At 35.5% G+C, this 17,690-nt stretch overlaps 1 protein-coding gene across 3 annotated transcripts in view; it reads left to right on the top strand.

The window, feature by feature from the left end:
* Positions 1-863: 863 nt before the first annotated feature.
* The window catches only part of LOC111044271 (NF-kappa-B inhibitor cactus), a 33,825-nt gene continuing 16,998 nt past the window's right edge, over positions 864-17,690 (top strand). For 2 of the 3 annotated variants that reach the window (XR_005571407.1, XM_022329365.2), the window contains exon 1: positions 864-1,021. Coding sequence is in view for 1 of the 3 variants with exons in the window: in XM_022329365.2 (XP_022185057.1) it covers positions 964-1,021 (58 nt within the window). In the remaining 2 variants the exon portion in view is untranslated. Of the gene's footprint in view, positions 1,022-17,049; positions 17,166-17,690 lie in introns of those variants that run through there. The other variant, XM_039428894.1, reaches the window with a different exon arrangement.

The raw sequence follows: 17,690 nt of genomic DNA, 5'->3' as shown, positions 1-17,690 counted from the left end.
TCGTGGACCACGCCAGGCCTACCTGTGATGTAGCACAGGAATAGCAATGGACCCAATATGGAGCCTTGAGGAACCCCTACTTGAAAAATCTCAGTTCAGAGCGATAAAGCAGATGTCTATAAATATGTTTTTGTGACTCTTTTGAATACTCGAATTCAAATAAATTAAATAATACTATGAGTACATCATCAAAATGATAGGGAGAGAAAAATAAGGCAACCTTGTGCTATTCCTGTCCCAAATTTAGGTTAGGTTACACATAGTCCGAAATAGGTCAAGACTTGTAGTTCTTCACTTTAAAACATTTTCAGTCCTTTATTATTTACACAAAGTAGATGTTAATCAGAGTTTTTAAAAGCGAAATAGTTTCCTTCCCAAAGGGTCACATCAGCACATGAGCATTTCGATGTCAACCTTTGTGAAAGGTGACTAGAATTCGCGGCCTTCCAAAGTATGCATGGAACTTCATGTGAACGTGGAGAAGAAAATGCGATCAATATTCATCAAATTCCCATGTCATACACGTGTATCAAATAAATTATCAGTTGTGATGAGTAAATCATAAACTATGTGACTGCGCGGGAATTGGATGAGCAGCGCAATCGGCAATGAGGAAACGAAAGGTGCTGAGTTGTGGATGAGTGAGGAGGAGAAGGATAATAAATTTTAATGATATCGGTGATTGGCCGGGACGACCTTAGCCAAAGTATGGGATGTGGAATGAGTTGCTCTCGGACAAGTAGTAGGACTTTTCAGTTGTGAGCTGCACGCGTTGGGTGGCAGGTGACAGGGTGCATTCGCGTGTGTGCGAACATACTATCTCAGGATTAGAGGCCATACTAGTAGTGACAGGTGTTTGTGTGTGTTAACTTCGATCTGGGTTTTCCCGCCGTTCGGGAAAGCCCGCAAAGGTTGATGGCTGGAGAAAGAGTCGACACTCGATAGTCGACGTCGACAGTCGCGATGTTGGTGTTGTGGCGGTTGAACACGTCGCTGAATCGCCTCCGTCGCCGGACACAAGGTAAGATCGCCTCACTCACTCACCTTTCTTCCTCGTGATCTAGACCTCGGGATCGGACAATGTCACTGACCTTCCTCACCTTTCATCCTCCCGCCTCCAGGCGAGACACCCCCACCACCCTATGAATGACCCGCCCCTGGAAATCCATAAAATGCAGGATAAAAGTTTTTGTCTATTCGTTTGGAATGTCAGTGAGCATCAAAAGGTGATCAGGATTAATCGATTACTTTCTTCTAGTATTATTCAGTGTGTGAAGTCACCAGATCAGAAAGAGCCAATGTGGCTGAAAGAGCTGTTACTAAGTATTATGTGAGTACAGTGTTTGAGTTTAACATCAACCGTTTTCAACTTATCTTGAGTTTAAAATATTAGTACGGTAGTTCAATGAAACTAGTATAGCTTTTATTCTAGATCTGTTTTGACGATGGTGTTTCAAAGTTTCAAGCAAGATTTAAACTTCAAACAGGCCCTATTTATGCTACCGCATAAATGTTTTACTCATCAATGATTCAAATGTTTTATCTTTTTACTAATATTATGATTGTCGAGTGACTGTTGTAATAGTCTTCAACAAATTAATGACTTTACCTTTTCAACGCCAAATTTTTTTTTCTTCTGTCAATTTGGTCATTGAATAGAAAATTGATTTTCTGGGATTGAGCAGCTGGGTGATAGCAACTAGAAAGGGCCACCAGAAGTAGTAGATGAGCAGACTCTCGTGAGAGGAGAATGATGAAATAAGTGAGAATTTCAAATAAATTTTCAGAACGGATTATTCCTACACTATAATCCTCAAAATAGTAAATAGCACCGAAACAAGATTTTTTAAAATATATCTCACACTCATATGATTTATGCATCATCAGGATAATAGAAAAGTAGTTGAAGTAGCCAGGAAAATTCATAATCGGCTGTCATTTCCTGTACAAACTAGGTTCGGTCTAAAAGAAGTACGAAATCTCTGAAGAAGGTCTGTGTGTTTGTATGAGTGCCAGCAACTTCAACCTTTGAGCGCCAGAGAGAGGGAGAGAGAAAGCACTAGACATCAGTAGAAAGAGCGAAATAGTCAGCCTTCAACAATAAATAACAGAGCTCACCCCCAATGAAAACAATGCTCACTATTCACAGTTGCAGAGCAGACATCCGTAACTATCGATTGTTGTAGGTTGTAGACTAGCCGAAGAATGTTCCTAACCCTGCTGAAATGTATTGAAAGCTAGACACTTACTATATTGTTAGCAGGGCATATGCATTTTGCTTCAACTGCAGCCCGTTTGTATGTCATGAATGAATGGCTCATAAAAATACATAGTCCAGTAAAGGAAGGGTTTGGAAGATAACTTTTGACCCTGCAGTTTTGTTTGGAATAGTAAGGAGGTGACTAGAATATTTTGCTCGATGTAAACATATCAAAAGTCCCCACCCCTACCCTCTTTGCTAAGAGGATACGCACGGGTCCACGGGTGGTAAAAAGTTACCATTTTTTGGTTTCTCGCATATATCTCAAAAACTATGCGTCTTACGGACATGACTATTCTTTACAGAATCGAATACTTACCATTCTATAGAATTTTATACAATATTTATATCACAACTATTTTTATATCTTAGGTTTCGAGATTTTGAAGGTGTGACATTTTTAAAAAAAAATCATTTGCCACCAATGTGTTGATAATAATTTTGCTCTAACATTTTTTTAGAAAATTGATGGAAGAAATCCATGCTGTTTATGAGCTTGTAGAGTATCACATCTCAAATTTGGTTTTTAATTCACAATACTATAGGACTGTAATAATAATTCCCTACGAATTTAGACCCTAGAAAGTCCCTAGAAGACTTTTAACAGACACTAAATCCAAGGTTAAGTTCATGGGGAAGATATCGCAAGCTTTTGATATAAGAACTGGTATAAGGCAAGGGGATGGATTGCCTTCTTTCTCTTCAACATCGCTCTAGACAAAGTAATGAGAGAATGAGAGAAGGAACTGAAGCAGGCAGGAGGTTGGGACCCAGTGATCCTGGGAAATCAGAAATCTGGAATCAAGCACAAAAGGGATTTGGCTTAGTACAGAACATCTACAAAAAAAGAGTGTCTCTCGATTTAAAATCCAAAGTACTGCATTACAACACAGTATATTATTAAACCCATGTTTCTTTATGGATGTGAAACTTTAGCCTTGATCACCAAACTGGATATTGAGGATTAATGTCGTGTGGAGAGGAAAATCATCAGGAGAATAATTGGCCCAAGGAAAACGGAAGAAGGTTATAGGCTACAAAAGAGCTGCGATGTGGAGAAATACTCGAAAGTATCTGCCGATATCAAAAGGAGGAGATTAAAATTCTTTGGACATTATTTAATGAGACTGCCGGGGGATCAAATGATGAAGAGAATCTTACTTTTTGTGAGGAGCAAAAAGACTGGGGGAAATTGGATTAAAAATGTACAGAAGGACTTATCTGATGCAGGAATTGATGATGACATAATACTTGACAAAAACCAATTCAGAAGGATTGTTGCAAAGTGGGTAATACGCCCAGTGGAAATTGAGAGGAGAAATGTAGTCTTTTCCCAAGAAAGAAGAGAGGCTATATCAGCCATAATGAAAACATTTTTGGGAGAATCGAAGAAATAAGGATCTAGTACAGCATCAGCATAAGTAAATACTTGGCGATTTACATACCAGGGAATTGGATGCATAATAATAATAATAATAATTCCCTACGACTGTTGCAGCAGCTTTAGTGTTGATTGTGAAATCTTCAGTTTTGCAACAATAGATCAATTCACAAAGACATTTGGAGGGAATGTTTTGAACACAACTTCAGATCATGTTTGAATTCAGTTGAAAATCTTTGTTTGGTTCAAAACTGTGGTACTATTTTGCTTAAATTTCAATGAGAATCCCCTTTTTAATGATTGTAGGTAGTAAAATAGCCTTATAATACAATTACGAGGGTCATTCAATAAGTAACGAGTCAAATTATTAATTTTCAACAAATAAATTCGAGATTCGAGAGAGGAAGCCCCAACTTTGACTGGTCGTCTCCTGCGTTGATTGTCACAAACTTTTGTACGGCCACTTTAAAACTGTTCAACCCATTTGTAAACGTTTGAATGATTCAAACAATGGTCTCCATACACTTTTAACATTCTTTTTTGAATTTCACTATGTGCCTGCACCTTTTTTAAAGATGATAAAGAAGATAATTTTGAATAAAATTTAGAATTTAGAAATGGGCCGACACATCTAGAAAATACCTGAGTCTATACCTAATTCATGCAGGTGAACGGGCTAGAGTCAAGAAAACTTCAATTAATCTTGCCATGCCTGATTTACTAGGTTTCTACTATAAACTAACACTACACTTTGAAATAATTAAAAAATACAAACAGCTTCAATAAACATTGGCAACTAAAATCGAACAACAGAAACAACAATTTCATGTTACTTTGTTGACATTCTTCATCTGATTCGGGGGCGCATTACTATCCCCGTTTAGATAGCAATACGTCACAAAACCAAATAATATCAGTCATAAAATAACAAATTAATTTCAACATGAAATTACTCAAGAAAGAAAAGCCCGTTGAACCCAAATTTCGTCGATAGTAACCCATATAACCCATTTCATAATAATTTTGAATCCCCACTTTTGATTGACATTCTCGAATGAACCTTTGTTTCACTACACTGCACTTTCGTTGGTCTGTACGTTGCTTTATCGTCGGGGTTACAGTACCTTGTTTTTGGCGGTGAACTTTTACCAGTTGAATTTGGCTTGACGGCGACGTCCTCTTACGTCCCTAGACCTGTCGTCTGAATGGGTGTCTTGAAGCGGTGTTACATAAAATTGCGGAACCAAAGTGGTGGTAGTACATGAAGTTGGTTTGGGGACACACATGAACCGCTTAGCGGTTATTTGAAGAAACCATTATTCGTACATGAAGAAGAAACACAATTAAACCTTTCAGGACATGGCACTACTAGTAAATTTAAACTTTAATAAAAAAACTAGTTCCTACATTAACTAATTGTATAAACTTATAAACTTGCCCAAAAAGGGGGAAACATAGTGACTACATCTTTACTCTCGTAGTGCTCCTAGCAAAGTGTCCTCCAAAACGTAATCTGGTCTCGCGGTAGGGGAATCCCCCCACTACTGTATTTAGAAACAGGTCTCCTATTGGGCGAAAGGAATCAATTTGACCAATCGTCGCGTGGCTTCTAGAGCCTTTGGACCAAATAGTAACTGCAAAATCGGTAGTTTGTTATAATTTCAATGCTTGCTGTTTTCCAACTTATCGCACTTTATGTCGCGACAAGAAGGCTAAGTTTTAGAGATAATTCCATAATCTACATTCCTCGACGACTCGGAGCCACAATTTTTAAATATCTATCATGGGAAACTCGAAGTCATGGCCGTTCATAATAGAGAGAGAAAATAATTTATTTCGCTAACTCACTTACAATAATGGCTCTAGTCTATTGCGTATTAAATTTACTATTATAACTTGGGAAAAGGCCTGAATTAAAAGGAGTGCTCGGCACAACTACCTTTCTCACCTTCTGCGTCTAAAAATGTGATCACAGCACGTTGTTCTTCCACGGTGCAAGTCTCAAGTGGACTCGCCATTGTTAACTGAGGCAATTTGCGATTATGTTTACGAAATACAATGGAACAACTGATCAGATGTCATCGCAAGGATGCGAACTTCATATCCTGAAAGTTTTATATGGACTAATTTAGCCGTTTTTGAAAAATAGTAATTTGTATCGTTACTTATTGAATGACCCTCGTATTTTCATTGGTGGAGATGGCGTTCAATAATAATATTAATGTACCTGCATGTACTTGACTGAGTATGTTTTACAGTGGCCATAACAATAAAATTCACAATAGAAGCATACAATTTATCACAAAGTAACATTTTATTACTATTATTATTATACACTTATTTTTTAAACATTGCAGTCATTGTAGAAGCACTTTTCGAGCAGCCAGTCTTTTAATGTAGGTATTCCTAAACAAAACAAGGGTCTCGTTGCTAATAAACTATACTGCAGAGAGTTTAATATTTTTCTAATTTTGTGATCTGGACTACCCTAAAAAAATACATTTTATGACATTCTATTCTTGAAGCATTTTTCGAACTTGTACTATATCCATGAAGATCAGATCCTCTTGTCTACGAAGTTCCATCCGTAGAGTGGAGACGGAAATATAAATCTCATACCCTTTTAAATTATTTTATCACAACATGTTTCGGACATTAATGCCATTTTCAACATGTTGTGATGGAATAATTAAAAAGGGAACTGAGATTTATATTTCTATTTATATTAAATGTAGCCCTAAAGAAAAAAGACAGTGGAGACGGAGTATGAACAAGCACTCAAGCAGGGAAGAGTGAGAATTCTTGCGTATCGAAACAGTTGTCGGTACGGCGATCTGGGAGGTTTCCCAAGCATCATCCTGAGTTTACATCAATACATCGATAAAGATAAAATATAAATTATAGACCTAATTCAGATGGGTTCCGAACCACCGGGTAATTAACGATAATTACTGTAATTACTATTACAAAGCGATAGAGGGTAATACCGGTTAAAATAGTGAGTAATTCTACATTACTCAATAAAACTATCATCCATAATGAATCAGTGTTAATGGTTTGAAATAATGACAAAACTATTCAGTAGTTTGCGCCAAAGAATAGTGTTGTTGACAAACTGTCTTGAGTGTTCCTCACGTAAACAAAGTAATGAATATAAAATGCTCGGATTTCCCCCTTCTAAGAAATAACTTAGTACTAAACTTTACCAGTAAACAACGTTCTTTTACACTTTACTGACATGAAAAATGAAACCTACAAACTCATCATTCATTATGTAACTAGTCACGTTCCATTACTAGTCACTAGTCACTACTAGGCCTACTACAAAATTAAACAGTACCTATTACAACTGTGAAATATACTGCTCCAAGGCGTATACGACTCTATTCTAGGCTTCTATGTATGAATGATAGCATTTGTCCATTTGACAAAACACAACTACCCAGTCTCTTTTATGATAATCAGGGACATGAAATATGAAAAGCTCTCTTGAAAACTATTCGGATACTCATCAAATAAAGAAAACATAATCTACAAAAAACATAATCTAGGCCTACAGTATTCAAAGTCATAGATGTATGATTCTCAAGAAATGTATTGTACTACTAGCCGTCAGGCTCGCTTCGCTCGCCATATCCGTCTAGCCAGGGGGCTCCGCCCCCTGGACCCCCGACTGGGTCGCCCAAGAATGAGATCAGCAGGCTCGCTTCGCTCGCCTGCATTTTTCATTTGAGCATTTTTATCATATGTTAGGACAATCCAGTCGGGGGTCCAGACTAAACGTCTGGCTAAACGGATATGGCGAGCGAAGCGAGCCTGACGGCTAGTAATATAATATTCCAGGATTGAAGTAGCAGTGCCCAATCAATTTTTCCGCGATAAATGCATTTAAATCTTCAACTTGGTGCCAACCTAACAAAATCAACTCAACTTAATGCCAACCTGAGAAAATTATTAATTTAGTTGCCAGTTAACAACTGTTTCGAAGAGGTACTCTATCTAGATTATAGTTCTATAGTAACATATGATATTGAAATTTCAATTATAATTAAGAGATTGGGAGAAGAAGAAAATACATGCTGAAAGACGATCTTTGAACCCTTAAAAACAACCCTTAGAGTTAAAATATTGCCAATTTCTTAGTGCGCCTCTAAAGGGCCAACTGAATATACCTACCAAATTTGAACGTTTTTGGTCCGGTAGATTTTTAGTTCTGCGAGTGAGTGAGTGAGTGAGTGAGTGAGTCAGTCAGTCAGTCAGTCAGTGAGTGAGTGCCATTTCGCTTTTATATAATATATAGATAAAGATCATCAGTATGATCTACAGTATTCAAAGTCATAGATGTACGATTCTCAAGAAATTTATTGTATTAAAATATTAAGTAGCGATGATGATAAGACTATATTGTAATATTGAATTCAGGTGCGTTAACCCAGAATTACATAATTATTCATTGAATTCTAATAATTCCATTCTTTAGAATACATCACATGTACTGGAGACTGACCTTGAGCTTAGTACTGTAGAGAATCATAGCGCATTTCAATGCTTTGCGTTGAGTATAACTAAGATATTGAAGGGGAAAGTCAGAAGAGTTCAGGACAATTTATCGATTCTCCACTCCTAAATAGGTTGCTCTAAGACATTAAACGGTATATGTGAATGTTTTTTGTTATAATGAAGTCCACGTTAAAATGGCAGTGGAGAAAGATAGGAGAAAAACGTTGTCGATCCTCTAACTTGTCAATGCCTTCTATAGACGGTAGCTGATACAGGTTATTTGATGTAATATTAACAGTTTATTCTCCTTAAAAATAATAAATCATATTATATTTTTCATTAATATTTTTTTATTAATATCATTTTAATTTTTATTTTCCTTGCCCTATTACCATAGGTAGGTAAGGAAAGTATTGCTTTCCGAAAAAAATTAAGGTACCCCAATTTCTATACGTTTCAAGGTCCCCTGAGTCCAAAAAAGAGGTTTTTGGGTATTGGTCTGTATGTGTGTGTGTGTGTGGGTTTGTGTGTGTATGAGTGTATGTGCGTCTGTGTACACGATATCTCATCTCCCAATCAACGGAACGACTTGAAATTTGGAACTTAAGGTCCTTACACTATAAGGATCCGACATGAACAATTTCGATCAAATGCAATTCAAGATGGCGGCTAAAATGGCGAAAATGTTGTCAAAAACAGGGTTTTTCGCGATTTTATCGAAAACGGCTCCAACGATTTTGATCAAATTTATACCTGAAATAGTCATTGATAAGCTCTATCAACTTCCACAAGTCCCATATCTGTAAAAATTTCAGGAGCTCCGCTTCATCTATGCAAAGTTTGATTTTAGATTCCCAATTCAGATACAGATTAAACAAAAAATTTCAAATGGAAAAGATTGAGCATGAAAATCTCTACAATTAATGTTCAGTATCATTTTCACCTAAAATTGAAAATAAGCTCGAAATTCGATAAAATGTGATTATTTCAATTGCAAAGTGTTGGCAACAGTTAATTCTATGAAACCATTCACTATGAAGAGATAGCAGACATCGTTTGTCTCCAGCGTTATTGTACTGACACCAGCTGGCTCAGATCTATTAATTGGTAGACTTTGAATGCGCGGGAACACTAGAGTCAGGTAATCAATTTTCGTAACGGCAAGGAAAGTTGTATGAGTGGGCCACACCAGATTTTTTATTAATATTTTTAATAAGCACGAAATTATATTTTTCAATAATATTTCAAAATGAATTTTCATGATTAATATGAAATATTTTGTTAATTAATTATCAATTCTACATTGTTAAAAGACGATCAGGCTACAGAGCAAAGCGAGAAAGAGATAGCACTATCCGCTTTGTTGAATCTTGAATGATAGACAAGGATAGTAATACCATTGCTAATCAAACACTGCCACTATAACGTGTACCTCACTATAGATTACCTGATCATAAATTTGTACCGGTATCTTTTTTATTAAAGCAAGCTCACTACAATATTAAACAACCACCAAGATACTAAAAATACAACAGAACTACAGGAAATGTTTATTCTGTCGCCTCTGACAGCTACTGCAAATTGCAAGTCTGGTTGTGTTCTGCATTGAGATTCCACTATTTATAAGATTATTACTATTGTAAGCTAGTAAAAAAATCTACAGAAGGCTCCAATAATATTTAAAACTTCGAATATCATCAATTGGTCATATATGTATTGATAGTGGATTTTACAACCGATCATTCCTGAGCTCTAAGTTACTAGCTCGAAATTTTAATTTGCTGCTTAATAGCTTGATTGCAGCTTGTTTGATAGTTGATTTCAATGCACAGTATTATTATTATTTTGTACTCTGGGACTGTACACTGAAATCAATATAAGAGACTCGTTGACTCGCAGAATTGCATTTTGTGAGAGTGATTTTGGTGAACGAGGATTTGATCGAGGGATTGAGGCGAAGTCATTATCCTCGAATGCAATCTTATTCAATCTTCAATTATCCAGAGTTCCAACCTACTTGGGAGATATGCCCAGTTGAAAAGATCACTTGATGTGATCTCTTACTACATCAAATCTTGTTCATGGTTATGAGAGAAAATATGCCAATTGGAAATCAATGGACCAACATTTTAGATAAACTTCCCGGTCGTGAATTCGAAGCAGCCAGTAATAGTAGGCCAAATAGATGGTGACGCAAAGCTAAAGGAAGTACTAAAAAAGAAGCGTTCGTTAATCATGAACCTGAGACAGTTTCTTTACAATTGAATTGTAAATACAAATATTAATTAAGTTCATGAAATGTATGAATTCAGGACTACTTATTTTTATTTATAAAATAGAATTATAGTACACTTTTTTGAAATTAATAAAATAATAGATAGAAAATAGAAATTATAACTACTTTTTTGTATGTTCATGTATTGTTTTATTAATTTCAAAAAAAAAGATTAATAATGTAATTCTATTTTATTAATAATTAAGTTCAATTTTCAAGATTTCAAAAGCCTAATAATTAAACTGTGAATACATAATTCTTGATCATATAATAATAGAGTAGAACCTATTCAATGGTGGAAAATATTTGTGTGCCGTATACACGAGTATGTTTTGTAACAGGTAAAACCCTGTTAATTATGATAAAAAAGATCATCTCATTGCAATTGAAAAATCACTCTTGACAATACTATAATCTATATCAAGTTTATGACAAGATTACATGGCTAGATTTGTACAGTATATTGCTTCATTCACTCATATCTTCCATGTGTGGGCCATATAACTGTTATGTATTATCATGGGGATTCCCATCAACGTTACTGTTTCAAGTGTTGTAAACTGACAAGCCTAAAAACACAAAACAATCGGTGACAAGAAGTAGACGGAGGATTGCTTTCATATTTTTCCATTGTTCTTATCAGCAGGCCACAAGCTCTTGAATCTCAATCGTTTTGTAACTGAAGATTTGTCATTCGGGTTTTTTATTGATTGCTCACTAAACTCACATTGATAATGTTACACGTTCAATTAACTGATATCCCGATATAAGCTAGGAATTCATAAGAATTAGGATAGGTCTTTTCCATGAATCAATTAGTTTGAATTATGAAAAGTTACAGAAGGAAAGTATTATGACAGATATGTTTCACTATCAACTCACTCTCTCTCTCTCGCTTCCCATATTGTCAAAACTTTCTATTTCTCTTTCTTCCTCCATCAATAGTGTAAATCTTTTTTGTTGCTGGAAGCCTACAAGAATAGTTTTGACTATAATAAATTATTTACTACCTGAGCGGGTGCAAATTGCAACATCTTGCCAATTACTTCAAGAATGTATCAATTACTTCAATTTGTCCGTCTATGTTATTTGCATACGTGTATAAGAAATAGAATTTTCGATTAATCGAAATTTCAATAATGACATCATTATGACACCCCCATGTGTTCGAAATTTTTGGTAGAATTTATTATCGATTAATCCAAATTCCAATAATAACACCATTATAACACCCTCATGAGTCCGTGTAAATTGAAGACACAATCCATAAGATTTAATTATTTATCCTGGCTATTGTAGGCAGTTAGTAGACAGTAAACATTATTTCACTTCATGAAAATATAATCATGGAATAAGCATAATATACTAGCTTTTGTATGCTTTTTCTAGGATACAGTGTATTATGCTAACACATTTACTCTGAGCATCTATATAGTGACTACTCCTACCCCAGTCTATTCAATTTAGAAATCAGTAATAGGTAACAGGCATCACTCAGCTGTTGCAAACGCCTCTTCACCTTCATGGCATGCAATTGAGAATGTCGAAAAGTGCATTGTAGCTTTTAGGCTATTATGCCAGACCATGCACGCGTAAAGCTGCGGGCTTGGGCATTCCCGCTCAATTTACTCTGCTGCAATAAGTATTAGGAATTGCCACTTGAAATTCGCTGTAATGCGGGTGATGCATGGCCTACACCCGCTTTCTGACGGAAGCGGATAATTGGTCTGATGCTATCACAAATCACAAAGATGATCTTGAACTAGCTGCCATAGACGGAGCAGAAAAAGCGTGAAATTATTTATTGAGTGCAGTTGTGATAAGTGGATAAATTTACCAATTTCTTCTTATTTGGGATTTCCTCTAGTTGTAACAAACCTATAAATACTTCATTCTTTGTGGGAAATACGTGCACTTTCCCTTCAAATAAACGTCTTCCTAAATAGATATCTGAGAAGCAATAAAATTTCAATTAGGAATTTTGTCAATCCTGAGAGTCAATAGTTGATATAAAGGTTCTACTACTGTGCTGTAATTGAAAGACCTTTCGCTGGATCGTTACCAAAGTTCGAAGACTATGATTCCATGATCAATTATAATAGTATTACAAATACAGTTGTTCTTCTGGAAGAGATTCAATACCAGATGAATCAAGAAAGCAAGTTATACAGCAAAACACATTGGTTCTGGAAGATTCCTAAATAGCTGAGAAGCAATAGAACCTTTATTATATAGGAATTTCGTCAATTCGGGGGTTTCAATAGTTGATATAAAGGTTCTACTACTGTAATATAATATTGAAAGATTTTTCGCTGAATCTTTACAAGTTACCAAATCGAAGACTATGATTCCATGATCAATTAATAATAAGTAATAAAAGATACAGTTAATCTTCTGAAAGAGATTCAATACCAGATGAATCAAGAAAGCAAGTTATATAGCAAAACACAACGGTTCTGGAGGATTCACCAATTCGCCTTTAAATAATGAAAAACGAACATGCATGAGGCACTGCGTGACTGCGATACTGTATCAGGAGCAATAACAATAATTGATTGACGATAATGACAATTTTCATAAGCATTGCTGCAGACCGCGGTACGCACAGCACAGAATAAAGAACTAGCCTACAGTGTTTCCTTGTTCCTTCTGTGGTGCAGGGAATTGATTGTAAGTACAACATTACGTGCATGAACCCCCTAGTCATAGTGTAATTTTGCTGAGGGTGATGTCCACATGAGCATCCTACAGGATTGTATGTGGGTAATGGAATCGATATGATGATTGATTGATTAATTGCCTTTATTAGGGCGGAGTTAGGACTCCTGGTCCTCTCTACCACACAACCCTTTATAATGAGAAAAAAATTACATAAATAGATTACAAAAATAATTGATTTCATATTACGTAATAAGATTATATAAGATTAATGATAGAAATAAATAAAATTCTTAATAAGAATACATTCACATAAAATAAAAGAGAATCTTAAACTCAATTTATTAATACAATTGGAAAACAATATTTTAAAAGAATATTTCACTTGATAAATCCTATAAGAGAACCTATAAGGAATTATGATGATCTAAACAAGTTGCCATTCACTCTCACACGCACACAAAACACCCTGAAAATAAAGATTTCAAAAAGTATACTAATTATCAGAAAACAACATAACATAAGATATCTTATGGTTTGCATAAGATAGTAAAAAGGAGCAAAATTCAGGTAGATTGATAATGTAAATAGAACAATAAAAATAAAACTCAACTCGACCCAAGCCTAATCCGCGCCGCCAGATCCCAGCCAATTCAATACCGCCACGCCAAACAGAGCTCGACTGCCAATTCTCTTCACCGTTGGAGGCAACAAATTTCAGATCCGGCAATCTGATACATGAAATGTATGGTTTGGAATAACTAATAGTTGGGATCCCTGCCTAGTACCTCTCACACTACGATCCCCAATAAAAATAAATTTATTAGCCAAATAACCTGGGGTTTTTAAATGTAATAGGTCATGAAGCAGCATCAGAATGTGATACTCCCTCATATGTTTGAGCTTTGTTTGTAGTTGCTGGAAAAAAGGGGTGATATGATCATCTCTCTATGATTGTACATGAACCGGTTGCAATAATTCTGAGCCCTCTGCAGTCGCTCAGACAAGGATGAGTCCCAACAGAATGATGGGAGATGGCTAGACCTAAGGACCTATAGTTTCAGGAAGATTCCCAACCACTGGAAGCGTGTTTTAAACTCATGTAATACATAAACTTAGATAATATAATAAACTCATATGATATTTAGAGGAGTGGCTCTACAAGTGGTCTCCAACGGAATTAGCATGAATATTAACGCAACGAAGAGATTGTTTATGATCGCGACCACGGAGCCAATCGCTTCCTAAACTTACGATAGTTTCTAATCACATTTATTTCAGACACAAAATTGGCTACATCAATATTATTTTGCTCTCTGAACCATAAATGGCTTGGACGCAGAAACTGGGCTATAGAGGCGAGCAAAATTGTGCAATGTAGATGTAAAACTTATGCAGTCAGACCATGCATTTGGAGTTTATGGTCAGGCACAGAGCTTCATCGTTTCTTGAAGATGGTATTCAACCCCATTTAGTTCTGTCAGTAAAGCAGCTGCCATCCAAGCTCGGAGATGGTGTCGTCCACTGAGCGATTTCCGATGTAATGAGCGATCATCGGAGTAGTCCAGTGTGCGATCCATTGTTTGGGATAACAATAAAGTTAGCCAGTCGCTATGAATGGGAGGACTCAGGCGTCATTAATGATCTCTCAGAATCGACTGATGGTTTATGTGATGACGTAGGCCACAATTTAAGGAAATTATTTGGGACTCAGAGATTTCTCATGTATTTCAAAAATAGTGTTTCTCAAAAAAAATAACATTTACAAATTTCCCCTCACAACAAGAGTATACTTTACATCACTGTACTCCTCAGACGTATAACAATGTGCGTTATTTGACATACATTCTCATTGTATGAGATAGCTTATCATACTTTGATGTAATTCAGAACTCCCCTATAATAACTTAATATACAGTGATATCAGAAGCTGCACGTCAAACAATATGCGTTTTTATGCACTGTTTTATCTGGATCTATTACATAATAGACTTATAATCTTCTAAGAACTGTAATATGATTTGAAATTATTAGGGAAACATTGATTAGAATTGATTAAGTTAATGAAGTGGAGATTACACGGGGAAAACACTTTGTAAAATTCAGAAGATATATTAAGATTTCCGAGGCAATGGATTTTTTAAAGGAATGTGAAAAAGTACGGTAATATAATAAATCAATTTAATTGTGTTTTGTAAACAGTCGTAATAAGAATTCTTCGATGATTTTCATCCATTTGGATGATGAAAATTTTGTACTAGTTATTTTTAGCTGTACTGAAGATGAATTTGATAAGATATGCGCTGGCAATGACATTTTTCTACCCATTTTAATACGACAATTGGATTTCTCCCTTTTTTCATTGAACTCAGATACAATGAAATACGCCACGATCATTGAACTCATTTAAAGGAAATTTCCATGTCAAATAATGGTGCCACGGGATTTCCACAATGTTTATGCAATGATTTGCGGTATTGCAATATCAATATGTTCTGATACAATAATTACATCTTATTAATAAAAATAACCAAAATCTATTTAGTATACATATTTTTTGGTAGTTACATGAAAAGCAACAGTATCACATACAGTACCTTTCCAAGAATTGGCATAACAAACTCCAATCAAAGTTCTATGAAGTTCAATACTGGCGCCAGAAATATTTGCAGAGAATTGTCAAACTCAAACCCATGTTATTTCAAAAGCAAGTACCTATTTTAATAAAGTTGTGGGTTCTGTTAATGCTTCCAAACAGGGAAGAATTGTTGACATTCAAGAGAAGTGTCAAACCTTTATTATTTTCATAGTATTGTATGGTTCGTGGAATCAGTCACATTTTTCTAAACATTGACCAGTTTACTACAATGGAACCAGTGAGTATAGAATGTTACACTCTGAATGGAACACGTTGAGTCTTTTCATAACTCCTGTTGACGCCTTTCTTCCAGAAAAATAACGAGAATCGAATGAGTTCTGGTAGAAAGAACTTCAACAATAACTGGACAAAATCTTTGTGTAGAGAACTTTCTCGTGACGCCTGGACGCCCTTTCTCTATACGTGCTGTTCTTCAGAAAACGAGTTGCTTTTATAGTATAGTCACTTTCTGGCAGGTATAAATCTCTTGGTTGGATCTCTAAACAGATCTATTGGAATTGAATCTCGAAAAAATGTGAATACTTCCAGGTACGGTTCCTAGGAACCCAGGCGAGGTGATCATGACCTTTCATCCTTTCAAAACCGTCAAGAATGATAAATATAAATTGAACTCTAGAGTGTTGTAACAGAGACGAATAATGCAAGGTTTAACGGTATTTTTTTCTATGTTAGTTACGAGTACATTCTTTACTCTCTGCTCATCTCACAATTATCCCGTACTATTATCCCGCCTGACCAGTAACTGTAGATCTTTTAAAAGTAGATACTGTACTATTAAAATTACTTATTACAGATCGATCTAACACACTCTCTTACACCGTTGCGGACAGCGTGTCGTCGACGGGAGGGGGAAACTATTCAAACCGTGCTTAAACGGTTGAAATACTCGAACTGCCGTCGCCGTCATGCGTTTCGCACCCGTGTACCCAAGGATTGATGGATTGATATTCTTCATACAATACAGAAAAAATATACAATGATAGTCTTCATAGGAATGGAATTGTCGAAGGACTCTGCAAAGTGGGAAAAGTAATGAAATACAATAACATAGTAAGTTATATCGGGAATAATATTAAAGTTCAATGACTTCACTTTTTTAGTGAAATTTCCTTGTCCGAAAACCAGTCATAAATATGGAACTACCCACTAGCCATCAAATTTCCACCGATAAATACAATAGTATAACAATTTTTTTTTACAAAATCATTGCTCAACAAAAAGGGGTCAATGCTTTCATATCAGTATATTAAGGCGAGCCTTTTCAAATTCAAAATAGTCTATAGAAACTTTCCAAACTACAAGCATTCATGAATTTATAATCAGTTTCTTAAAAACAATATATCAAATCGGTTTTGCACAGTTTGATCTCATAGCTTTGTATTTCAAAGAGGTCCGAAAGTTAGCTGCAACTTGCAACTACCGTACCATATAGGTGAGTATATTATTACCTTAAATACTCCTAAAGTAAGTAAATATGAGTTTTAATTTCCAAATTTGTCCAGAATAATTCAACTTCCAACTTCAATGAATATAGCTTGCATATTTATGTGAATTATTATTTTACAATATGATCATCTATATTTTCACCCATATAACCAGAGAGGACAAGCATGTTTCCAAGAATCATTCTAATATTTTTGACTATAGTGTGGTCCACGTTATAATGGCAGTGGATAAAGATAGAAGAATAGTGATGCCAATTCTCTGCATTAATTAATTATATTTTTACACCGTCAAAACATAATTGTCATCGTTGTAGACCTAGAAAAGGATAGTACCACCGGCTTTGTCGAATGATAGACAAGGATAGCAAAACCGAAGTTGATCAAATACGGTACTGTCATTCATTATAACGTGGACCTCACTACGGTAAATCATATTCTAAAATTTGAGAAGTTATTGGTGATATTTTTGAAATTTTATCCAAGATGAATATATTGAAATTCCATTTATTTTT

Source organism: Nilaparvata lugens, chromosome 5, assembly GCF_014356525.2.
Source record: "Nilaparvata lugens isolate BPH chromosome 5, ASM1435652v1, whole genome shotgun sequence".
NCBI lineage: Eukaryota > Metazoa > Arthropoda > Insecta > Hemiptera > Delphacidae > Nilaparvata > Nilaparvata lugens.
This window is presented reverse-complemented; position numbering and strand designations above follow the sequence as displayed.